The 25,606-nt window shown below is 44.1% G+C and overlaps 1 protein-coding gene across 4 annotated transcripts in view; it reads right to left on the bottom strand.

Annotated features, from left to right (window-relative positions):
* The window catches only part of LOC118772608 (protein scribble homolog), a 118,911-nt gene that overhangs the window by 22,393 nt on the left and 70,912 nt on the right, over positions 1 to 25,606 (bottom strand). For all 4 annotated transcript variants that reach the window (XM_036521097.1, XM_036521099.1, XM_036521100.1 and 1 more), the window contains exons 17-29: positions 23,854 to 23,943; positions 21,616 to 21,693; positions 20,794 to 21,117; positions 17,958 to 18,038; positions 10,621 to 10,851; positions 9,991 to 10,101; positions 9,145 to 9,321; positions 7,115 to 7,231; positions 6,799 to 6,987; positions 6,262 to 6,381; positions 5,721 to 5,777; positions 4,829 to 4,885; positions 4,450 to 4,530 (exon numbers count right to left, since the gene is read on the bottom strand). In XM_036521097.1, the coding sequence (XP_036376990.1) occupies positions 4,450 to 4,530; positions 4,829 to 4,885; positions 5,721 to 5,777; positions 6,262 to 6,381; positions 6,799 to 6,987; positions 7,115 to 7,231; positions 9,145 to 9,321; positions 9,991 to 10,101; positions 10,621 to 10,851; positions 17,958 to 18,038; positions 20,794 to 21,117; positions 21,616 to 21,693; positions 23,854 to 23,943 (1,713 nt within the window). The remainder of the gene's footprint in view (positions 1 to 4,449; positions 4,531 to 4,828; positions 4,886 to 5,720; positions 5,778 to 6,261; positions 6,382 to 6,798; positions 6,988 to 7,114; positions 7,232 to 9,144; positions 9,322 to 9,990; positions 10,102 to 10,620; positions 10,852 to 17,957; positions 18,039 to 20,793; positions 21,118 to 21,615; positions 21,694 to 23,853; positions 23,944 to 25,606) is intronic.

The following is a 25,606-nucleotide window of genomic DNA, read 5'->3' as shown; positions in this document are numbered from 1 at the left end:
AATAAAAACCCAAAAATAATTTAGGCAATAATGGCAATAATACTAAAGATCACAACCTGGCACATTACTAACTCCGTGATTACAGAAAAATGCCTGTATAAATGGAGATGGTGGGAGAGTATGCCCTGCAGTGAGTCAGGCTGGGGTTCAGAAGACAGCATGAGACAGCTGGGATGGGACAGAGAGCGGGGGGAGGGGGAAGGCAAAGACGGGAAAGGGTGCCTGACATTGTGAGTGGCACTCTTCCTGGTAGATGGCCAGAAACCTCCCCATCTAATCCTTATGGTTCTCCATGATATCACCTAGAGCCAAGCTGTTACACTACAAAAAGTCTTGCAAGAAAATGATTCTCAGATTTAAGATTATTAATATAATAATATACGTTTTCTTAGGTTATCTCATTTATAAAACAGGATTTGTTTTCACACTTTCAAGTTATTTCACATGCGGACTTAAACTACTGCTTACTACTTAAACTAAAATAAACAAAATGCTGCTGAATAAATGAGAGAAAATAAAATGCTAAGATTGAAGTTATACGTTCTCATTTTAAGATAAAAAAAACTTGAAATGGGAACCTCCTTGGTATGAAACCAAAGACAGCTGGCTGATTTGGAATATGGTTTACAATGCGCACGTTACAGACAGTCCCGCAAAGCAATTCGTTTATCATATGGGAGCAATCACACTAGTGCTTCTGCAATAACAGAATAGCCACGCCTGATGTTAGACTCGAGGGTTTTATGAAAAAAAACACATGATATTCTGTTGAAACCTGAAATCCTTGAGAAGTTTTCCAATCCTTAATGATGAGACCCCCTTAACTCTTAGTGCTGTTACTGCTCAGTTTGAAGGCAGCATCTCCTCGGCCCAATTCCTAATCCAGCCTGCATAATGTCAGGAACAGCTGCAGTGCTATGTAGGTTAAACACTCCCAAAAAAGACCCTGTGACCTCATTCTTGCATGAGCCAAACTCGTACCGCACAGGGAATAGGCCAGAGATACCTCCAATAAACTATCTATGTATTATGCAGGTCTATGGGTGTTAAAAAATCAACAGCTACATCCAACCAAAGTGATGATCAACAAGAGGAGGCATGACAGGGCCCCACCAAACTGGAAAGCATGGACAAATCACTCCGAGTCCTCCAAAGTCAGGCCACCTTTTGGTAGGAGGACTCAGCTGGCCAAACCAAAGCTCTAGTCTACATTACTGAAATAACTCTGCACATTTTCCCAGAGTAATCAATCCAAGGCAGAAATGAGGACAAGCACTGTTTTGCCTAAAAAGAAGTCTCACTGTGTTAATAAACAGCAGATACTGATGACAGAGAAGAGAAGGGAAGAGAATGATAAAAGCAACAGAAAAGCAGAAACCAGGAGTGCGGTTAATGACCCTGGTGTTTCACAGACTCACTGTAGGATGTTGGTTGGAGCAGACGCACGGCAGGGATCTCCTCTCTGGAAAAGTTTCCAGGGCACTGACTGCTCTCTTTGGGTCACAGTGCCTTACACCAGTCCCACCCCCCACCCCCCCACCCCCCCACCCCTTTCTGAGAGTGTCCCTGCAAGTTAAAAATAACTCCTGACAAGTGCCAACTGTCTCCCTCCTCCACTCTCCCCTAAATCTGTCTGGGAAAAGGCGGGCTCACTGGTCTCTCTGCCTCTCACCATTCGTGCAGTCATTGTCACACCCGCAGTGCCTTCGGGTCCACACTGGTAAGGACACAGGTGACCTTCGCCTGGATTCTGCATAGGAAAGCTCACGCCTTCCGAGGCTGGTTTTCCACTCACTGTGGAAATGGCCTTATTTTGATGGGCTAACGGGAAGAACAATGCAAATGCTGGATGGTGTCGCTGACCAGATCCCTCGATGACGGGGGATGTCTCATGGACAGATAGCTTAACATGCACACGGTCTCACAAAACATTCACGTTTCTCCGAAAGTAAACGGGGGTCAGCATGAGGGGCAAGAGGGATCAAGGAGGTGCTACCAGGGCAGCTCTTCTACCGCTGGTCTTCTTTCCAGTTTAGCGGGACTCTTAAGAAGAAATTCTCAGATGCTTGACAAAGCTACATCACAGCTACAACACCCTATTATGATCAGATATTCAGCTCCTGAGTTCCTTCTGTCCCCTGTCTATATACCTCTGAATGGCAACAGGAGGTTCTAACTAAATTCAGTTCAGTTCAATTCAAGCAGGATCCAGTGTTGTCTGGGGTCCTATTTTGGTTATGGGATGTTCTATTGTACACCACGCCCCTCCGAGAATGCTCACATCACAACGAGCCAATCAATCAGAACACATGCAGCTTCAATAATGGCAGAGACAGAATTGTCACCGTACTTATATAGAAAGCAGAGAGGTGACCATACAACTCCTTATATCCAGAACCCGTGGCAACGTCTTCTCAGACCCCGCCTCTCTGTCTTCCCACGGGAGCACACGTGCCGGCTGGAATGCGGATCACTGTATCGGCAGGATTGCGGAAGGAGAGTGGCGATTTAAACGGCCCCTTTCATCCCAGCCCTGGCAGAATGATGCGGCCTTGGGTAGGCTGAGAATGCAGAGCTCGGAATGTGGAGCTGGAGCACAAGCTCACCCGCATTCCACCTATCAGGAGCACCTGCTCGGGGTCAGGGGGTCACTGAAGGGATTCCTTGGAGATAAACACGGTAGATTCCATAGGGAGAGCTATTCTGGGAGAGCGAGCCAGCAGTGCAGGCCATAGAGCAGGCAAAGCCCACATGCACTCAGGCACATTTAAGTTGCACTGCTCAAGGGGTCTTATCACAGGCAACTTCAACATGTGCTTGTAATATGCTGTATTAGCAGTTCAAGAAGTTACCATGGTGGTAGGGCTGGGTGGTATAGCCACACCGGTATATCAAATAGCTATTTTTAGCGCAATAATAGCTATCCCCGGTATGCGGCGTTAGGTTTCTTCCCGTATTGTTTTCGATTTTGTCATACCTGATGCGGGAGCACACCTCCAGTTTTCCGAGGCCATGTGAAATGCTTCCGGGGGGAAAAACGCCACTCGTATCCAGTGACGGCAGGTGAATTGGAAACAGGGGAAGCCTGAACACTACCTTTAAATCTATCATTACTTTCATCCTGTTCCCCTTTATCCTCCTTTTAACAATAAAACAAATAATTCACAGAATAAACAACACCAATTGCGTAATTAGAATAAATGGTTATGCTCGCGACACCGCAGATTGTCTGTAGTTTGTCTGTTTGAGAAAGTGAGGTTGTTTAATTAACAAGGATGTCATTTATCGATTTAAATTAAGCCTACGTTAAATGCTCATGACACTCTACAGCTTTTGTGAGGTCTGTGTTCTAAACTTTATTGTTCATTGCACTCAACCTAACCTAAAAGTTTATTCTCAGTCATTTAAATCGATTTAACTAATTTTAGCTCCGTTTTGTAATTTGAGTTTTGTAACACAAGAAAGCTATAATGTGAAACATTTAAGAGAAAGCTCTGGGATTACGTGCCACTTATTTATTCAAATTGCCATCCTTGTTGATTAAACAATCTCATGCTGTAGCTTTCGCAATAGCACACAAATTTCAGACAATCTGCGGTGATTCGTGAGCATAATCATTTATCCTAATTGGTGTCAACTGTTCTGTGAATTATTTGTTTAATTGTTAATCAATGAGGATAAGGGGGAACAGGTTGAAAGTAACGATAGATTTAAAGGTAGTGTTCGGGCTTCTCCTGTTTCCACAGTTCACCTGCCGCCATTGCTCATATCTATTCAATGTTGATATCACAGCAACAGCACTATGCTACTTCCATGTGGTAGATAGAAACACATGGCTACAAAAGATAAAGAGTGAAAACATATGCTATGTGTTTTTCAAAGCTAATAGGTAAGCTAACCAACACACAGATATCAGTGAAATTTTTCTGCACCGGAAGCATTTCACTGAACTTTGGAGGTGTGCTCCTGCATCAGGTATGACTAAAGGGAAAACAATACGGGAAGAAACCTAACGCCGCATACCGGGGATAGCTGTTATTGTACCGCCCAGACCTACATAGTGGTATGAGGAATTTCACAATTCTGTCCATACACGTAGTCATTGACTACTTTAACAAATGGTTTTCACCAAGGATAACCCATTGTACTCAACCAGTGTACAAAAGATACCCCCGCTTGTATTAATACTTCATCATTTTCAACACCATTATCCACTTTTTTTACTGAGAGCCAACATAGATCTCATATCTCTATAGCTTCCCACAATGCAACAGATAAACCTGCATCAGCTCAACCCTGAGTTCAAACCCAGGGTGTAGGCCACACATTTACCAATTTGCCTCACTGTAGCAGGGGCAATGCTAAAAAGGCCTTGTGGATTCACGCTGATTCACGCCGATTCACACTGATTCACATGTGGTGACTGTGTGGGACCTGCGAGGGACTCACCCGGTTGACCTTCTGAAGGCTGGTGGTGGGCAGTGCGGCCAGCGTCCTGTAGTCCAGTTTCAGGGGGGCAGTGGCGAAATTCTGAGGGGGGTGGGGAAGGAGAGACAGGGGTCAGATCTGAGCACAGCTGCACAAACCCTTAGGACATGGTGATGAGAAGACCACTGTATTCGGACTGCTCTTTAATGACATGGAGCAGACATGTCAAGTACGCTACACTGACCAGTCTTTCCAAAGCAGCTCAGGCTGAACAACACATTGCATGTTATCTTTTCTTTCATTTACACTCCACAGTACGTACTCCCCAGGGATGGCGTGTCCAGCACCTCAAAGAGCAGCCCCTACTGGAGAAGGGGGGGATAGACAACAGGACCCTCACCTCAGCCTCCTCCTCCAGCAGGCGGTTGGCCTCCTCACGCTCCAGGCGCATGCGTTCCTTCACCGGGGGGGGGGGAGGGGTGGGAGTGGCCACCAAAAAAGGGGAAGGGAAGTAGGCAGACACCCAGCCACACAAACAGCACATGCAGACAATGGTGTGACGGTGGAGAGGAAAGGCCAGAGTGTGACGGAAAGCAGACAGTGAGGACAGGAAGGGCGGAAGGAGGAATGAAAGCAACATGGGCCCAAGAATGTAGAGAGTGAAGATGTTGGGGGAAGGACAGATAAAGAAGACAGAACAGACAAAGAAAGAAGGAGATAAAGTAGAGAGAGAGCGAGAGAGAGAAAGAGAGAGACAAAGAGGAAGACAGAATCCACATTCATTAGAAAAGGCCTTATTCCATTGGCACTCAAGCAGAAACAGCAGCAGGCAAGGGTAGGTTAGCTGTGATAGTGTAGAGACAGAGGCACAGCACTGGAGCATAGAATAAGGAGGAGCAGATAGCCCTTTCTTCAGGAGAGGAATCAGACCCTTTGAGGTGTCACATCTTTCCCACTACAATAATACCACAACTCTCAATTTATGAAAAATACCTTTTAAATACCTTTCTTTTAAAATACTACATTTTAAATGTTACTTATTACTAAAATAAATAAGTAAAAGGTATCTTGTCCAACTGACTGCCAAGTGAGTTAACATTTCCTGTTTCCTATAATAGTATGACACAGTATGATAGTATGAGTTAAGCAGAATGCAGGAAAGCTAAATAACCCCAAAGTTCCCAAAGCAGTTGGGGTAATACTTATGATTTCATGTTGGTGGCAGATAAAATACCTCTCCAGTGCCTTCATCTCTGAGCATGTGAAGCAGGAGCCATTCAGATCACACTCACCAGTTTCTCTATCTCTTCTCTCTCCCACTGGGAGGCCTCACGTACCATCTCTACCTCCTGCACCAAGAAAAAGGAGAGAGAGAGTGAGAAAGAGTGCAAGAGAAAGGAAGCAAGAAAGAGAGAGAGAGAGCAGTGGCAAAGAAGAGAGCAGGTCAGTAACAAGGGCAGGGCAGTGAAGAACTCTGATCTGATCTAACCACTCACATTCAAAATAGATCACTAACACCTTCATAGAAATATTGTTTGTTACAGCAATGGTACTGGTATGTCAGCCTTCAGTCAGTTCTGTTCAGTACAGCTACATATGATCTCACTCTCTTGAAGCCAAAGTGAGCCTCAAAGACATGGGCAGGCAACAGTTTTGAAGGCTGCAGTTTCTACAGACTCTCCTGAGCCATTCTTAGCATAGAAACTGATCTCTCGTGGTGTACCGGGTGATGTAAATAGAATGGAAATACATGTAAAGCAGACTCCACCCCTCCGTGAACGTGAGTATAACCTGGCCAAACTAGCTGTGTGATCTGAAAATAAAGCCGCTCACCTTCTGAATGATCTCCAGCTCCTCTGGGCTCAGGTCCCTGTCAATGGATGAAATGCTCTCCATGCTGTTTTTTCGGACAATGCCCGTAGCAAAGGGGTTAGCGATGATGCCAGGGGAGGCCTGGAGGCGCATAAACACAGGTGAGAAGCTGTTCACGCAGTGGTTTCCTTTACTTGTGGATTCATCACACCTGAGTAAAATTTCATGCTGACGTAAATGAATGTTTCCAAAACATGCTGCTGAGGAAACGAGCATCACCCTGCCTTTATTCAGACTGAGATCTCTGCCACTTCTCCATCGTGCATTTCATTTATTTTTAATTATTTTCAAAGGCTTATATCTGGTAATTACCAGAGCTACTATTTTCAAAACAAGTGAAATGCCATCCCAGTTAAGGTTGATCAAAAGCACAACAAAGGAATCTGAAAGAATGAATCACCATCGACAATTCCAAAAACACAAAACGATGGCAGCAGCCTTTGCAAATCCAAGCCCTGTGGGGTTTGCAGCTAACACTGCCCCACACCAACGGCTCACCTCAACGGCGGCCGCATCGCAGGGGTCAAAGCCGTCACAGACCAGCACGGCGAGCGTGTCACCAACGCCCCGCAGGATGCGCACGGCCTCTGTGTGGGTCATGCCCAACAGGCTGTGGTTGTTCACCTCGAGGATTCGCATGCCCACCCGCAAGCGGCCGTCTCGCGCGGCTGCGCCACTGGAGCTCACCTGAGGGGGGCAGCAGTGAGAGAGAGAGAGAGAGGGAGAGATAGGGTGGGGTGTCAACTCAGCTCAAAATGAGCTGAGCTGAGACTGAAGCAGGAGGGGACTCCCCAAGACAAGGTGGCACTATTACCTTGGAGATAAAGATTCCCTCATCCGTGGGATCAAAGGGGTTGCCTGCATGTCCTTTTGCGCCACCACGGATGCTGATGCCTAGTTTCTCTCCAGGTTGCTTCTCAATCACGATTTCCTGCATGGATACAAAGCCAGTGAGACTCACCTCCACAATGAAACTGACATTCAGACTCCGAGATAGATAGTAACATATGGAATCATGGCACAAGGCTCAAAATTAAGTGAATCAATCATAACCTTCCCAGAGAGTGCCGCTGGAGAATAGTTTGGATATGGGTTGCCCAGTCCTGGTGGACCACACTCAACAGGCTTTCAAACTTTCTTGTGAAAGCCATCAGAAGTGATTACCCAGTTCAGTCAAGGTAGTCATTGGCTGTACCAGATAGTCCAATCGAACAGAACCTTGTGAAAAATGACTGTTGTGGATAGGTGAATGTGTGTCTCATGTTGGTGCTGTTAGTCTTCCTCACACGGGGCACCAATTATATTATATAGGGACAATGCCTACGATTAGAGGGGGGTGCCACTTACATGTAAGGAATATCCTTTCATGACGTACCAATTATGTTGATGATAGTTAAATTAAACACATGGAGGTGCCATACAGAATATGGCGTCTAGCACAGTGGTTAAAATAAAATATCAGTCTCAATTTCGTTTCGTATATCAGTCTGACAAAATATACTAAACTATTCATTTGGAACGTCCATTAATAATTAAATTAATAATCATAATCGAAATTACCACATCAATAGTTAATCTTAATCAAATCACAATATTTCCTATTTAGCTAACTAAAAAAATAACACTGATGATTCAACTAAGAGGTGAAGGCATTTAGAATTCTGATCAGCAGAGGTTGGCGATATTCATTCCACGTGTAACATTACAACACAACCTTGGAAAAAGAATGCATTTATTGAGATATAACATCAAAATAGTAAGGCACACGTGCCATATGTACAATAAGTGAAGCGTGTGTATGTATTTACACTTATGTGCAGATTTTAGTGAATGTCTTGCACGACTGTGTGAGCATGTCATAGGGTGTGTGTTCCTTTGTTCTGAGTCGTATGTGTGCTGCGCGTGCTTCAAAGAGAACAAAGGAACACGCGTGTGGCGGCGAGTTTGAGTTGCCTATGTGCATGTGTGAGCGAACATAACGTCTGTCTGGTACAGGATATGTTTGGACGATTGATAACCGCAGAGTAATTCTGTGTAGAATAAAAGAATATACCGGGGGTTAGTAAGACGATACGCATGCAAAGACCCTACGTCTCTGTGTGGTATCTTAACTAACGCTGTGCGGTGAATAGTGTGTGAGAAATCAGGTAGGAACAATGAAACATAGCTAGTTACATTACTCGTAATGATCTGGACGTACAAAAATTCATAACTGTAGCTAACAGTTGGTTGTTTAGCGATGCAATGTCCTATGCCCAGAGTTAACAGCCTACTGTAGCTCATGAAATGAGGTCCAAATCTTTCAGTTCCGTGGGTGGTTTCGCTGGTGGTTCCTTGAGGTGGATCCGGTCGCACCTTTGTCTCCAGCTGGTAACGAGTTCGCGCTGCTCTGATTGCTGGCGCTGAAACTCGGCTCTTACTTTATTGATCTCAGCTAGCAATTCGTTGCTAGCTTGGAGAATCAAAGCCAGGACAGGGCCATCGCCTCGGCTGTCTGTGTCCCGTCCGCGTGGTGCGGCCTACAGGGAACGAGAGGGATACGTCCGTCTTCTTCGGACGTATGGAGCAAGAGGCAAGAGAAGAAGTACGTCCGTCTTCTTCAGATGTATGGAGCAAGAAGCAAGAGAAAAAGCAAAGGTATGCACCCGGTTTTTACTAGCATCGCTGCAGGGGGGCATTTCCTGTTTACTGTAGCTGTCCTTGGGTGGGGGAGAGGTCGTGAAACTGCAACATCACTTCTTGTGAGACCGCGTTTCACAAAGCGATTTACGCATTACTGTCCGTAAAAGTTGAACACATAAAATGAACAAATCTATCTGCGGACGGCACTGTACCCACACTCACCTGCATGCCCGTGGGCGCAGGATCCCGGCGCACCAGCATGCGGATCTCCTGCTTGTTGGAGAGCAGGGCGCGGACTGCCTCCTGGTGTGTGGCGTGCCGCAAATCAATGCCATTCACCTCCAAGATGCGATCACCCACCCGGAGCCCACTCTGACACGCCAAGCCATGGGGGATCACCTGGAGGGACACAGGGACAGAGGTACGCACAATGAAAGACAAGAGAGTGACACACAGACACACACAGACAGACACATACACACAGACACACACGCATTCACGCACGCACGCACACACACACACACACACACACACACACACACACACACACAAAAGCATAACCAAGTAGCCACACAGACCCAAACACAACTGCAACCAGAAAGCCACAGAGACTAGAACAGTGTGTCACTGATGAACACCTGTTTTTTATTCTCTCTACTCAAAGAAAATGTTAAATAAATGAATGTAAATTTGAAGAGTTGGGTCCATTGGTCCAACTTTTTAAGTGCAAACCACTTTTACAATTATGGATTAATTTGGTTTGGTTTCACACAAACTGGTTTCAAACAAACAGACTGAGTTTTGAAAGTTAGGTGAGTGCGATGTAATCCATGTTTATTCTTTGTAACCAGACAGATACAATCCCACAGATAGTCAAACCTAGCTATGGTGAACTTTTGTTCTCTCTGCTCTAAAACTGTCACAGAATACCATTTGGCACTGAAATGATGAAGCAGCCCTTATACATCAAAACACTGTCATATTTCAGTTTGTTGTATTTGAAAGGTCCCACTATTACCTACCTCTGAACCCCAGTAAACAGGAGCTAAAACTCCCCTCTCCATTTACCTTAGAAATGAAGACTCCAGGCTCGCTGATTCCAAATGGGTGGCTGGCATGGTCACTGCCTCCCACAATGCTCAGCCCCAGTGGGCCACCTGCCTTCACTAGAGTCACTTCCTGTTAGGACAGGAAAGGGGCTGTACTTACAAACTGAGCAGCTTTTGTATGATTGAATTAGAAGAGGCAGACAAAGTAACTACATTTATCCTGAACCAAAGTTTGCAACTGCGGTTCTCCAAGTGCAGATGATGTTGATCTTTCATCATTTCTAAGTTGCTAATTACCTAACAAAATCAGATTTACTTTGACAAGGGGTCTATACGCTTGTAAATCTAGGCATGTAAAACCATATTTAATCTAGTGACTGGTGTGCCGACCACTGGTGGCTGCAGGTCTTCACAGCATCTTGGCATTAACCCAACACCAAGCTATGGGAAGATGACTAATTCACCTACAAAGCCTATATATTCTACAAAGACCATCATACCGTGGACCTTTTTCTGTGATACTGTAGAGGGATGCATTGGAGACAAAGAAACCGTTGCATCAGAAACAACCAAATGATATGAAATATTCACATTGGAAAAGAGAAACAAGTAAGAAATGATTTATCAGCATCACCATCGTCATGCTCACCTCAATGGGGTACTCATCCTCTAACGGCTGGGTCAGATGGTTGCCGTGTTCGTCCTGGTCAGGGGCGTTGACGGGCTCAGGTGGCGGCGGGGAGTGTGGGCGTGACTGGGCCCGGGAGCCCTCTGGCTCCATCAGGTCACGCTCCACCAGCAGGGTGATGGTGGGGGAAGTGCTGGTAAGCAGCGTTACTGCCTGATCATGTCTGGCCTCTGTCATGTCTACACCATTGATCTGGATCGACAGCAAACCAGTGAGTCACTCTCCCGACAACCAGGACCACAAACACAAGAACGTGTGTGAAGACCTGTGGTGTCACCATGGACCACTGCTATTGCAACAGTACAACATTCTCTTTCACATTTCCTTGCACTGCATGTGTTATCATTTCTATTTAACTCCAGTTGCGGGAACTATTTGAAATACTTTCTTGTACTTTGTATTTCAAAAAATGTAACATACAATAAAAGCATGCTTACTACATGTACAACTTGTTTGTCCACTCTTTCTCTCTGCTACCTGTTACATATAGTACGTCTGTCTAACTACGATAACAGGAGCATTAAAAATCTATGTTTCAATGTCTTTGGATGGGAGGGACTGAGGACACATAAAGAATTCTAGAATGTTCTAAAATATTCAACTGTGCCATCTGGTGTTGGACAGGTGTGAACACAACCAACCAAAAAACTGATGGCTATTTGAAAAATATTTCATTTTAAACTATTTCAACTATTTTCTTTATGAATACAAGGATTGTGACTTCCAAAATTAAACCTAAAACATTCACCTCAGAAGTTGTTTCACAGGTGCATTAATGACCTGGAAAAACTTTCCAATTAGGTCTATAACGTTCATAAATATATGTGTAACTTTATGTTTTGCATATTGTACATAACATTTTTATTTCAATGATATGAAAAGGAAGTTTGAACAAGCTGCTAAAACTTTATGATATGACTTCAAACTACATAGGAGAACACATACATTTCTGTATTCCTATCTAAGGATCTAGACAAACACCAAATATCAGCACTTTGCAAAACATCCACTGTCTATGTTGATATACCTTTACTTTCCCCAAAAGGTTTAAATTATATTATTAGCAAGTTATTTTGTTAATATATGTTAAATTGTTAATATACGATAGATACAAACTGTGATATACACTACCACAGTAACCTGGCACTGTCGTTGCTGTTAATGTTAAAGAGAGTGCACACTGCAAACAGAGGACCCTGTCCTCAAGAAAGAGCGACAGAAGAGGAGAGACAAAAAAAAGACAGAAGGGTAGTGCAGCTACCGGTGTGACCTGCAGCAAGAGCCAAAGCTGGGAGCTGGTAAAGCCATACATATGCTTCTGCAAGTAGTAAAGTACGCAGCGTTATTGCACTGACATCGTCTTATAGTCAACCTCCTGACTTGTGGTAAAGGTCTCCAATACTAGATTTGATACTCATTCCTCTAGATGACACAGGAACCTGAGCCACAGCTGGAGTGAAGACTGCTGCTGTAGTGACAGCTTCTTCCATTTTGAATGGGCACACAGGAACTCGACATTATCACACTCTGTCTCTTATAAGAACCTTCTGTTTTTTAAAAGTCAGACCATGTTGGACATGTGATACTTGTGATGTTTGCTGTTGTCTAACAGGATGTTTTCAACAGTCATCCTGAAGTAGATACATTAAGAAGTCTCCAGTCATGGTGCAGAAAACTGAGAGCTTGCATAATGCTGTTGATGTTATGTGAAACCTGCACAGACTGCCTGCATTCCTACTCTGGAGTGGAGTATGTATATAAATTTACTGTGTCTCTCTGTCCCACATTTGTAATGAGATATCCACATCTGATAGGCAAAGAATGGTGTGCAAGACATTCTGGATGTGGCAAGTGAGCCTTTTAGCTTTAATATGTGTAATTACTTCAGACATGTGTAATAATAAAATTGTAGTACATTAGCTATTCCCATATACCTGATACATACTTACACATAGTCCCTGCCCATTAATAATGTCTTTCTAAATTGTAAAACTCCCCCATAATGTGAAAGTATATTTCTGAGTAATGAATATAGATCTACAGACCTTCAGCTGACAGCAGCGATAAAGACAGTGCCTATAAGATCATTATTTTATGAAGGTACTTGTACATAGACAGTGACAGACAGAAGCCCACTGACTGGTCCCTCTACTTATAGCGACAAACAGAAGCCAGCACTGACCACACAGTACCAGCTGTTACCGCCAACTGATATGCTACTGTGGCTGCTGCCATGGTAATGCATGCTGTTACCATGCCAGCGGGCCCAGAGGCTCTGCCCACATTCCCCCACGCCACACCCACCACCGAGCAGGCCAGGAGATGCAGCATGGATCAGATTGAGGGCCGTGCAGAGAGGGAGGGGAGAAAGATACACAGAACAAGAAAAGAGTGATGGTGAGGGCAGGGGGGATTCAAAGTAAAAGGGGATCAGAGAATATGGGAGAAAGGAGATTGGGGACATAGAGTGGGAGGGTGACAGAGATACAAAGTGCCAGGGCATCACCAAAGTGACCATAACAGTGCCCCTCACACTGACATGAGGGACAGAGAGAAACGGTTAGCATTCAGAACACAGGGCAAGGGTGGGAGAAGCTGTTCATGGTCCCAGAAACAAACCAGAGGATGCTATTTCACAGCACAGAATATCAAACTCAATCAATGTATAGCAACTGTATGACAATAGGGAATATATATTACAGCCCGAGCGATATAGGATTTTTAAGACCGATACCGATTTAGATATTTGAGGATTTAAAAATCTGATAATGATATATCGGCCGATATTCTTTTTTTTCAGAAACACATAAAGATTTTCCCTAACATTTGTTATGTGTATTTATTTAACCCCTTTGCGCATACGGTCACACTGGTGTGATTAGCCGTTTAGCGCGTATGCTAAAACTGGTGCGATTAGAACACTAGATTGGTCAAAGCTAATTTTAACTTTGATGAAACAGCGATTTAACTTAAAAATAAAACTTAAAAACACAGCAAATGCTAACTGAAAAGTATGAGAAGCTTATAACGCTAATGAAAACATAACGAACCACGTAACGCTGGCGCTACATAGCATAAAAAATAAGTTACGTGTGAAAGGGTTAAACCAGAGGGGACACGTAAATAAACGTGATTTATGAGTACTATTTATGACAATAAAACAAGCTTATTTTTATAACTGCATCATGTCATGCTATCTTGGTGAGGACTCTTAATAATTTCCAATGCACCGACTGTAACGTAGACAAGCGAGTTGCAGATATATTTACCATTGCTTGATTTAGGCAGAATAAGTTAAACATTACAGTTTAACTCTCCTTAACGTTAGCGGTCTTTCACTGATGGCATTAGCTAGCTTTGTGGGTAACCTAATTTAGCAATGGGCAGCGTTATAAGCTGCTGTAAGCGACGTTGCCAGAGAATTTTTAGAAGTGATGAGGGAGAAATGATAGGACGTTTGTTTATTCGCTAGAAATGCGACTGTTTCGTAAATAAATCTACAATCAAGTTTGTCAACAGCTTAGCCTACGCCACTCAACTACCGTAGGCTAACGTTAAACGGAATTTTGATGTTTGGCTGACGGTACCAGCTTTCACGTTATATGTTACAAAACCAGGCATGGCTGACATGAATGTTGTCAGGCTTGTTTAGGCTAAGAGTAGAAGCGATGGGGAATATTTATTATTATTTAAGTAATGTACAGGGCTTAAAGCAACAATTTTTTTCTGAGCCTGAAATGTTGTTAACGAAATGGTAGTAAAATGGGACGCACGTACATTTACGCACGTTACCACAACAGCTTTAATTCAAAATTGTAAAACAAACAAACAAAAAAAAAAATACATTAATACAATTAACCTGAAAGACAGGTCATGTTGTGCTATAATTAAATGCTGACTTTATGATTGCACACGTGGTGTTGGATGGATGAAGCGGCAGCTGCTACAGCTCCCGGCAACGTTGACGTACAAGAGGCCGAACAGCTGCTTTGTGTGAGGGATCTGTATCTTGTCGAAAACATTACCTTTGCCGCTGATCCCATACTGTATTTTTTTTCCCAACACACGGTGCAAAATTTGTGACAACATTCGTCGAACGTTTGTCCGTCATTATCGTTTTCATCTAACCAAGTCTATCGCAATTTATCATTCACCCCACGTTCTATTGTGCTTGTGTCTGCGCCAACCTCAACAAGTTTCGCTTCCATGCTCCATCCATTTCAATGCATGCTAGCCTATTGTGGAGTAATCAATTGATACAGTCCCCGAAAATACTTACTGTCACCGCCTCACAGAAAATTGAAACTAGCTGCAGACTGGATAAGAACAGTGGCGTGATGTTTTTCGGATGAGTTTTAACCAATGGTAGCCTGTTTATGCGAAGTACTGGCACCAGAGCAGTGATTGTTTTTAATGAAATTGCGTTCCGATCTGGGAATATCAGAGCCAGTATACGATAGTAATAATTCATTGCCTGATCTGAAAGTCTCTGCACGCCGGATTTCCGGCGTGGGGCCGGAGATCTTTAACCCATGAATGTATTTCACGTGACAATTATCAATTTACCATAAACACAGATGATCTAGGTTGTTGGCTACTCTGCTCGACTCCGCTAGGGTCAGCTGATTGTTGTGATTTGTGGCGTTCCAAACATGTGTGTTTATAAAAGTGGAGTTGCAGTCTGCCCTCTGGTGGACAAACTATGCAACGACAACACTCATAACATGGTTGAAGGATCCATCTTCCGTCTGTTGGTTTTTTTTTTTAATTGTCATTTATCGGCCATTATAAACACCGATACTGATTTATCAGCAAGTAGCTCATATCGGCCGATAATATCGGCAAGCCGATTTATCGGTTGGGCTCTAATATATATTAGTTTCACACATTCCAAATATTTAGAAAATAGTAATACTAAGAAAAATAATAAGATTTACAAAGTTAAAAACACTCTGTGTAGTGTTCTCTGGACCACATTTAAACAGCTCAGTAGAAACAACAGTTCAACCCCAACAGTCTGCTACTAAAAGCAGCAGCCATTAACACAGTGCCCTGGCAGCCAGGTCATTGCAGTCAGAAACAGGCAGGAGAGAGGTAAGTCTCTGGCCCACCACTGTAGCCTGACAGGAATGCCCACACACACAGGCCAGAGCAGGGGCAGGGCAGCGGGTGACATCAAGGGCATGTAGGAGTGAGGACATCACCACCACCACCACTTTGAAGAGGGAGGAGAGTATATGAGGGTATTTGAAGAGCAAGCAGGGTTTAACGCAATATGAGTAATTAAGGTTCCAGCTGTACACCAACACAGAAATGGACTCTCACTCAAACCAACCACACACAGCACTAGGGGTGTAACGGTATGCAAAAGTCACGGTTCGGTATGTACCCCGGTTTTGAAGTCACGGTTCGGTACGTTTTTGGTACGGTGAAAAAAAGACATGCAAACATGAAATTTCTTTTCATTTACTATGAATTTAACTGGTAAACATATAAACTTGTACAAACTTGTAAACAGTGGCAAACTGGTCATAATTTCCTGAACACAAAAGGAATGCACATAAAGGCAAACACCTATGGTGTTTGTTATTGCTTTTACCCGATCTAAATTAGCAGGGAGAGGTTGCTGAGTTAATTGCCACTGGGAGCAGTGTTTGCACTTTGTTTTTTTCCTTGTACTGGTGATATTCACATTTGGATAATATGTATCGTGTTCAACGTACTGCCAGCAACATATCCGATTTCAGTTGAACAATGATATGAACTATCGATTACGCTACAGTAGGACATTACGCTACTGAACAATTCAGTTGCTGTGTTTACACGTAGCGTCTTTGTTGATGAAAAAATTCTCTGGCCAGCGTTTTTCTAAGTAAAAAAACGCTGCCAGCGTTTGTTACAAAAAGCAGTTGAGAGCGTCTTTTGTTGCCATAACAACAGTAGCATGTTAGCATCTAGCTGGCTATACATTGTTGCAGAGCTAATGTTAGCTAACAGGCTAGTTTTGCTAACGACAACTTCAAGCATTAAACACAAACACTTTCCAGAAATTCCTAGGATCCGTCCAATTTGACTCCAAGCAGCCTCTTTATGATGAACGTTATGACACAACTACACGCTGTAGTTGTACAAATCTGATAGTACTGTGTCCTCAAACAGACCTTGCTCTCAGCTGAGAACTGTGTCATTGTGGAACTGTACATATCCTGTCCCCGTACTGTCGCTATACTTACTGTATGCACTTTTGTAAGTCGCTTTGGATAAAAGCGTCTGCTAAATAAATAAATGTAAATGTAAATGTAATACAGTTTAACTGTCATGTTGTACAGTTCACTGTGCTCAGAAACTAGCACAATTAACTTCTCCACCGCTACCTTCTCCATTTTTGGTGGTTGTTATGGGAAACAACAGGTGTCACTACTCCGCTTGTGATTGGGCAGCTGTCAAAAAAGAGCTTGACATAGGGCTCAGGACGTTTTTGAAAACATGGTCTACTGCATAGGATTATTATGTAAAACAGACGCTGACAGCTTCAAAAAAGATGCTACGTGTGAGCACAGCCTTATGGCTCTGTTATGAAATTGGAAAGGAAACTGAGTTTTTTTTTTTTTTTAGTTCCACACACAGGAATGTAGAAGAGAGGGCACACTGTATCTTTAATATCACTTTATTCGCTAACGTTTCGGTCGACTGACCATCAGAGCATAAAAAAAGTTATGCTCATAACGTGCGTGGTTAAAGCTAGACTCGGATCACAACGCTCACCGAAACGAACGTCCTGTACCGAAAGGTACGGTACAAATACGTGTACTGTTACACCCCTATTAAATAGAATAATAATTTCGTGATTTACATGTGTTATAATGTTTAATTGTGAAATGAAAAATGAGTTTTGTTACATTAGTAACGTAACGAGAGCTGCAGCGGGTTGGGGTTGGAGTTGGTTGGGGGGGGGGGGGGTCGCGGTTCCGTCTTCCGGAACCACGACACGAGACCATGGACGTTTGTATCGCCATTTCGGTTTTGGTTTCAGAACCCGCTACACCCCTACACAGCACAGCCAAACATATCAGCACAGTCGGCTTCCAGTTCATCAGAGGATGAAATGGGTCATCTGACAGCAGCAAGCAATGAGAAACTCACTTAATCTCATAACGGGTATGTCCAGAGATGCATGGGATATGTATGCAGAGCACAAACACAACTGACTACTCCTCTGCTGTTATCATGTGGTTGAGGTGGAATGCTGGGTAAAAAATGAAGAATGGAAAGAACTGGTGTGTAGGGTGTGTACTCACAGAGATGACCCTGTCCCCTACGCGTAACGTGCTGTCACGGTGAGCTGCCCCGCCCTCGGCGATTCGGGAGATGAAGATGCCCTGCAGGCACAGAGGAGACCCGCTTAACATGGACACAGCCTCAGCCACAACTTCAGCCTCATCGCTGCTCAAAACCGCAGGGGCAGGACTGTGGGATATTGGCCCGTGCGCTGGGTACGGTTTAAGTGCAGCTGCAAACTTGAACCAAACGCAGTACCAATATATGCTACGGACATATGATTACAGGAAGTGAAAGTCTGCTTGAGAATAAGTACTTTTAGAGTGGATAAAATTACGGCAATAAGAGAAATAGGTAAAAGACAAAACAACAGCTGAAAAAACCTCAGAACCAAGACTTGTTTGACCAGAAATCTAATCAGGGTGCCTACTGCCACTCTACGCAGCATGAAAACCAATGAACAGTCTGCCGCAGTAGAATACAGTGCTGTGTGAGAGTGCACAGGGAGTATAGCTGGCGATATCCCTCCCATGACCCTAAATGTTTCTGATATCTATGTTTTCAGGGACTAATAAATGGAAAACTACTTCAGTTGGGGATTAGCAACGATACACTGTTAGCATAGAATAACAACCCTTCCGTAATCATCTTTTTCTGTGTCCTTGTCCTTTGATGTAACTGTCATCTAGCCGTATGCGTGGAACACATTTCTGAGAGAGGATATGGAGAATAGTTGTGACAGTGGTAAAATAGGTTGGTCATTAACCATGTTTAATATGACCAATCTATTTGATCATTATGTCTCATTATAATTACATTTAGAAATTCTGATCATTATATATCACTCCAGTTACATTTAGTAATTTGATATAAATAATAAAACTAATTTAACTGAGTTCATTATTAAAGTGTACTGCGCCTGAATAGCCCTGAGGGGGCTATTTATCTCTGCGAATGCTAGCTTCTTAATGTTATGCAAGTAACAAAAGAATGGAAGCTTTGAGAAAAATTAAAGCAAAAAGTTAAAATTTTGTAATTCATTTTAATTAACATTAATAGGCATCTTAGATCCTTCTGTTTGCATGAAAACTTCTGAAATTTCTCCCAGAATGTCTGACAACTGCATAAAGCTATATTGATCCAATGCAAATGGATCAATGCAAACATGAATGAGACTGCCCATCTCGTGTTACGCTAGAGCTTGCCTGTAGTCTCATGTCACTTAGTCACAACGGTTCTGCCCCGGATCCTGGAAGCAGAGGCTCTGGGCGTTGCAAGAAGAAGGGCGTGCCAACTGGCCACTGACCTCTTTGATGGTCTTTGCACTTAATTATGACGTGCTGACACTCAGGCATGTTTGAGGACATCAACCTACTCGCAGTTTATATACTGTACTGTATTCATCAGGTCATTGGCCATTGATGTTAAATGGCTCTAGCTTACAATAGCTAGAAATCACATTCAAAGCTATACAGATATGGCCCTACAAAAGATTTTTATGTCAATACTTTAATTACACTTAATTCCTTATAAACACTTGTCTATAGTGAGCTTTGCAGAGCACTCTCTAACAGCCCCATAGTGATGGGAGCAACATTAAAAGTGATCTGAATGGCTGACCAATGCAGTGATGTAACTACAGTTACATATTGCCCCATCACAGAAAAAAAGGGTATTTGAGTGTAGTGGCATAAATTAAATGGATTTATTCTGTTATGAAAAATCTGACACAACAGAGGAATGGTGTGCCTCTTGGCTTCTAAACCTTGCCCATTCAAGGTCAATGGGTCCTGCTTTCTGGTCTTTCTCAACCACAGACAGCAACTCAAAGGAACTGAGTCAGTCAGAGAAGAGTTACACCCATCACCTTTCAGACATGTCACCACATGTCATAAAAAGACGCTCTTGCATTATGGAAACTAGCACACTCAGAGACCAGGTTTACAGAGCCACAGCCCCCTGGATTTTTCTCAATGGCTACACATTTATCTTAACTCCATGCCCATCTGCCCCTAGTGTCACCCGGTGACTCAGCCAGCACACTGTCCTCTGTGCCAATAGAGCACTGTCACGTCTGGCAGCTTGACTCCAAATAAAGGCTTTGATACTAGCTCTGACACTCCATGGCAACTAGGAAATTAGTGCATCAGTTGGCTGACAAAATCACTCCCCTTCCAACTCTTGCCTGAATTTCTTCACAACATCATGCAAGAGCCACTACTAACTTACTACTACTACTTACTAACATAACTTGACTTTATGGTAACATGCTCTATCCCACCAAAAATGACAAATGAGCACACAAAGTAAACAGTTCTCAAACTGCACTCAAAGGCCAATGAGTGAGGACAACAATATTCAATACCAGCTTTAAAGGACAGAACTAGTCAGGACTTACAGGAACGTTATGCTGTTTATGCCTCTTGCTCGGTCAGCCCCGAGCTGCGGATGCAGTAACTCTGCTCCAGGGGAACATGTGGCCAGGAGTGCGTGTTGTCCTGGACCAAAAATACCAGCCCCCTCCCGTTCAGGGGCCTATCAGGTGTCGCAGCCTGCTATTCATAACTCTGTCTCCACGGCAACCCTTCCAAATGGGCTGCTCAAAAAAGTTGCTGCTGGAATAAGGGAGGCGCGAGGGACAGGGAGCAGGTGGGGGAGTGGAAAGGAGCTCTCTCTCACTGTGAGCAGCCTTGCACTGGGATGGACTCTGGGTACCTAGTTAAACGGGGCAATGTATGTACGTATGTATGTATGCATGTATGTATGTATGCACATATGTATGTATTTATGCATGTATGTATGCCAGTATATAAGCTGGTATGCACGTATATGTATGTATATTCCAGAGTGACTCACATTGTCCCCTGTGCGATAGGGTGTGGAGCCCTTCCCCCCTGCAATGCTGAAGCCCAGGCCCTTGTCATTGCGCATGAGGCAGGTGGACAGGCGCTGGCGGGCAGACCCGGGGGACGGGGGCTCCATGCAAAAGGGCAGGCCGCCGCTGCCACGCCGCTCGCGGGGGAAGTAGTCGTCCTCCGGCCGCAGGGGCGTGGTGGTGACGGCGTTCTCCGGCTCCACCATGCGCTCCCGCAGCACCTTCATGGAGACGGCCGTGCCCGAGCTCCGCAGAGCCTCCACCGCCCTGTGGTGCTCTGCCTCGTGCAGGTCGATGCCGTTCACCTGGGGACAGGACAGAGCGGAGGTGTGCCAGGACAGGAGTGACGGGCACAGCAAATAAGGGCGGGGGAGGCAAGAGGATGAAGGGGCAACATGTATGTTTTCACTGCAAAACAATATGCTAGGTTTCAAATGTAACACGTAAGCACTGTCATCCTTAGACTAGAGGAAGAGAGATGAGCAAAAAGCATACAGGGTATCCCATACAACAGTATCCCTTTAGAAAACATGGTTAACAGATCCAAACCCTGAAACCAAAGTGCGCTTGCACGTGCATGCAGACGCAGACGCAGATGCACACACGCACACCCACACGCACACGCACACGCACACGCACACGCAAACACAAACACAAACACACATGCACTAACTATACAGATGACAGGCTAGGTCAGACACATCAGGCATTAACCCATCCGAACACTGACTGGTGTAGAATGACACACAGCAAGGTAGTCGCATGTTGATACAAAATGATTCCCAAGCAACGGATGAGTTTACCTCTAGCAGTTTGTCTCCAACTTTGACCCCGGCACAAGCTGCGGGGCCTTCCTCAGACACTCTGGAGATGAAGATACCCTGCAGGGTCCGGGAGAGAGAGAGAGAGATGCTCAGGTAACAGACTGTCATCAAGTAAGACTGGGCCTTGAGCCCGAATCCAGCATTGCCAAAGGGCATGTATAAATAGTGCTCCCAAACACTGGTCCTGCAGCGGAGTCAGGATTAGGATTGAGCTAACACTCAAACACAACTACTTGGAACATCACCAGAATAATGTGCTACACTCAAGCTGGAGCTCATTCAAACAAATTGTAAGATACAGAATTCATTTCACAATACACTAACCCTTCATTTGAACGATTGAACTGAGAATAATCGCTGAATGAATACTTAACAACAGCTGCCATCAAACAGTTTTGAATAGCTAACAATGAAGCCGCTAGGTCCTGCTCTAAGATGAAATGCCATCTGGATAAAATTGGGCTGATTCTCAGGGCTGATTACATAGATGCGGCAAGACACTGCACTATCATAGTGCAACTGCTGTACTATAGACTGTGTAGACAAAAATCTTGCAGCTGAATTACACTACAGCATCAGAGGGAACGCACTGGGACTAAAATGATAATACAGTACTGCTCTTTCAGCCCTTACTTAGAACCTAGTTTGTAAGAATGATAATTGAACTTCTGTTTATGCATGAAATGTCACTGGATACGGGCATTGGTGAAAATAAAAGAGTGAATTATTGAATACATGATTAAATACACAGTACTCTTCCCTTTCTCTTATTGAATACTTCAAACAGACTAGGGGTATAACATCTGAATGAAGTATATAGCTGCAGCGGACTGGTTAATATGGACTGGTGTCTTGAAATGGACAACCATGGCAGTATTCACTTATTCAGACCTTGCTTATGGGAATGGCTGGGACCAAATGTGAGGTGTCCTCAGTGAACTTTCCGTTTCCCATTACTTCATACAGTTGTGGTGGCTCCGAAATGTGACACCCCAAAGGAGACAAGAGCATGACCAGTGCTTTTTTTCCCTTCAGTGCAGATGCCAAATATTGACTGGATTAGTGTCTCTGGCCCACGTTACGTCTGGCCAGGGTGGGTGGCTCCGTTGCCCCCAAAATAGTACACCCTTCGTGTATCTAACCTTCACCAGGCTTCAAGTAATGGGAAGCCTGCCACTGGGGCAAAGCAGAGGATTACACAGCTGGTTTTCACTGAGGAAGTACTGTTCTAGGGTTGAGAAAGCCCACAAGCTGTTAAGGCCCATTACAATTATACAGCAAATTAAAGGCCACAGGACAGACAATACGTTTCTAAATCTGGCATAAATGTATTGAGCCAGGGGACCTGAAGTTCATAGATTCAACTTATATATTCATTCATAGAAGCTGATCCATCTGAACAGTCAGTCCCTTTTGAGAAGGATTGTACTGATTGTCATATAACTTTTTGAATGATTCCCTTTTGCCATTTTTGAATGAAAGAAACAGAACTATCTGCATTGATGCATATATTCTTTGTGTTTAATGAAAACCTTTTCTCTATGTGGTTGGACAAAACATCCTGTATATCTACAGAGGTCAGGAGACACAGTGGGACATTTCTTTAAAAACATATCTGTCAGTGCCTGAGGGGGGAGACAGAGAGGAGCGCCTGTTCGAGTCAGTGACCACGCTGTAGCCGCAGAGGTCAGACCGGGCATTCAGCCATACTGACAGAACGAATCAGCCAGGCTCAGAACCAGAATTTGCGCAGTGCTTCTATTTCCGGTACGTGCCAACAGCGATTTCGGAAGAAATCATTTCAAATCATCTGCCCAGGCTGTGTGAGCATGTGTGACAGCTGAAGACTTTCCGGGGCAGTAGCTCTCAAAGGGTGGTCTGGGCATCACTGGAGCTCCGTGAGCCCCAATCAAGAGGTCCTTGTGTAGATACAAAAATGATACAAAAGTGACCTTTGCTAATTGAGACACTGGTGAATATTACAGGACTGGAAAGCACAACTGTGTACACGGGGTAACTCTTTTCACATGAGGAGGTTTGAAACTCTAAATCAGTGCAAATACTATGCGATCATGTGGCCTATCAACTTTTCTAATAACCTGCATGTGCCTGGGGTGAACAAGTAGGTTTGAGAACAGCGGCTTTGAGGTGCACGCATCTGAGCATTTCCACCGCCACGTTCCGCCTTAGGGAATCCCTGTGCCTCCCCCTCCTTACCTCATCATCCCCCTTGTAGGGTGTGGAGCCTTTTCCCCCTGCAATGCTGATCCCCAGCCCCCCTGTCTGGCGCAGGATGGTCAGGGTCAGCTGGAAGCAGAGCAGAGGGGTTAGCGCCTCCGGAAATGCTGCAGTGGCTCACTCCTTTACATGGAGGGGGCACCACCAGGGGGCGCCCTCCCACACATCACTCACTCTCAAGTCAGCAGTGCACCGCAGCTAACGTCAGCGTCTCACCAGCAAAAGGGCTGAAAGCCAGCACCGAACTGCTTCAAGTGGCTGCTTAAGCCTAGCTCCTTCTTCGATATTTGCAGTATTTGCTGTTGTTACGCAGTACAGTGTTGACTGGAGTGAGTGAAACACCCAGTGGCAGCTTCAGGAGCAGAGACCTTATGGAGTCTGGAGCTCACAGACAAATGCAGTCCCCCTGGTTTTTAGTGCTAATTTCAATCACAGTGTCAAGAGGGCTAAGTGGAGACATTAGGCAGAAAAAAACACTTAACTACTTTATCCAGCTTCTTCCCCCATCTCCCAGCACATCTTTACACTACAGTTCAGACAGCAAGTATGAATACTGCTCCACCCCTTAAATTTACTACATTCCTAACACTAGTAAGACACTGGATTGAACTTCGCCCAAACTATACTGTCTGCCAGCCACCTTGTTTATGAGCACAGCCTTGCAATAACTTGGCTTGAGAGAAACGTACAAACACAGAGGTGTTTTGGGGCAGGAACACACATCATAGTGTAAAATCAGGGGATAATCGTGACACGAGGAATAAACAATTAATAAATCACCACGCCACCGTGTGGGTCAGACCTGAGGTGTGACGGTTACCGCGGCAAGCCATGCAAAATGAAAGTTAGCAGAAATGAGGGAGGAAAATTAATGGGGTCAAGAGGGTAGAGAAGAATGCTGTGTTTTGGGTCAGGGAGCCAGTACTGAGTGATCGCTGTGACGTCATAAAGTACCGGACAACACGATGTCTGGGCTCTGTGAAGACACTCACACTCTCACTTGCGTTCAGTGCAGACTGTAACACTGCAGGCTGCATATGTACCAAGTACACCACTGGACCACATGAGAACTACGTGCATATCATTGCCTCTACATCCATCAAATGCAGACAACACCGTGCTGTGTTAATTCAAATCTCTGCTTGTATATACATAATCACCCCTCAACCTTTGAGCTGTTTCCACACAGCACAGCTGCTGCAGTTCAGTCCACTCTGTTAGCCCAGCAAACACATCAGTGGTTCCCATCCCAGTTCCCCTGGCACACTACACTGTACATTGTCTTTCACTTCAGTTAGGTTTGACTGAGCTGTTAACTGAATGACATCATTTCAAATGCTTCTGTTTTAGGTCCCTAATGAAAGAAATGCATTGTTGGAATACTGTTGAGCTAACATTCACTAAATTAGTATTACAAATGTAATTTATGTCAGTAGAAGTATTTTTTCCTAGTAACTATCTGAGGGTCAGACAAATTTGACCTTACAAGCATTTGCCACATTTGCCCTAAATTTATTTTAGGGGAAACTATTAACTATTAACTATTTAACAATTACATCTGTTGAATAAACTTCTTTACTTGTATCTGTTTAGACATATAAATGTACATCAAACATTTCTTTCACATAGGATTTAGAGCAGTTTACCAATTAAAACACATTAAATTCAGACTAGTATTCAGTTAACAATTCAAACAAGCCAAACAGATTAAAAACACTCATAAAAAACAGCA

The sequence above is a fragment of the Megalops cyprinoides genome, chromosome 2 (genome assembly GCF_013368585.1).
Source record: "Megalops cyprinoides isolate fMegCyp1 chromosome 2, fMegCyp1.pri, whole genome shotgun sequence".
Lineage (NCBI taxonomy): Eukaryota > Metazoa > Chordata > Actinopteri > Elopiformes > Megalopidae > Megalops > Megalops cyprinoides.
This window is presented reverse-complemented; position numbering and strand designations above follow the sequence as displayed.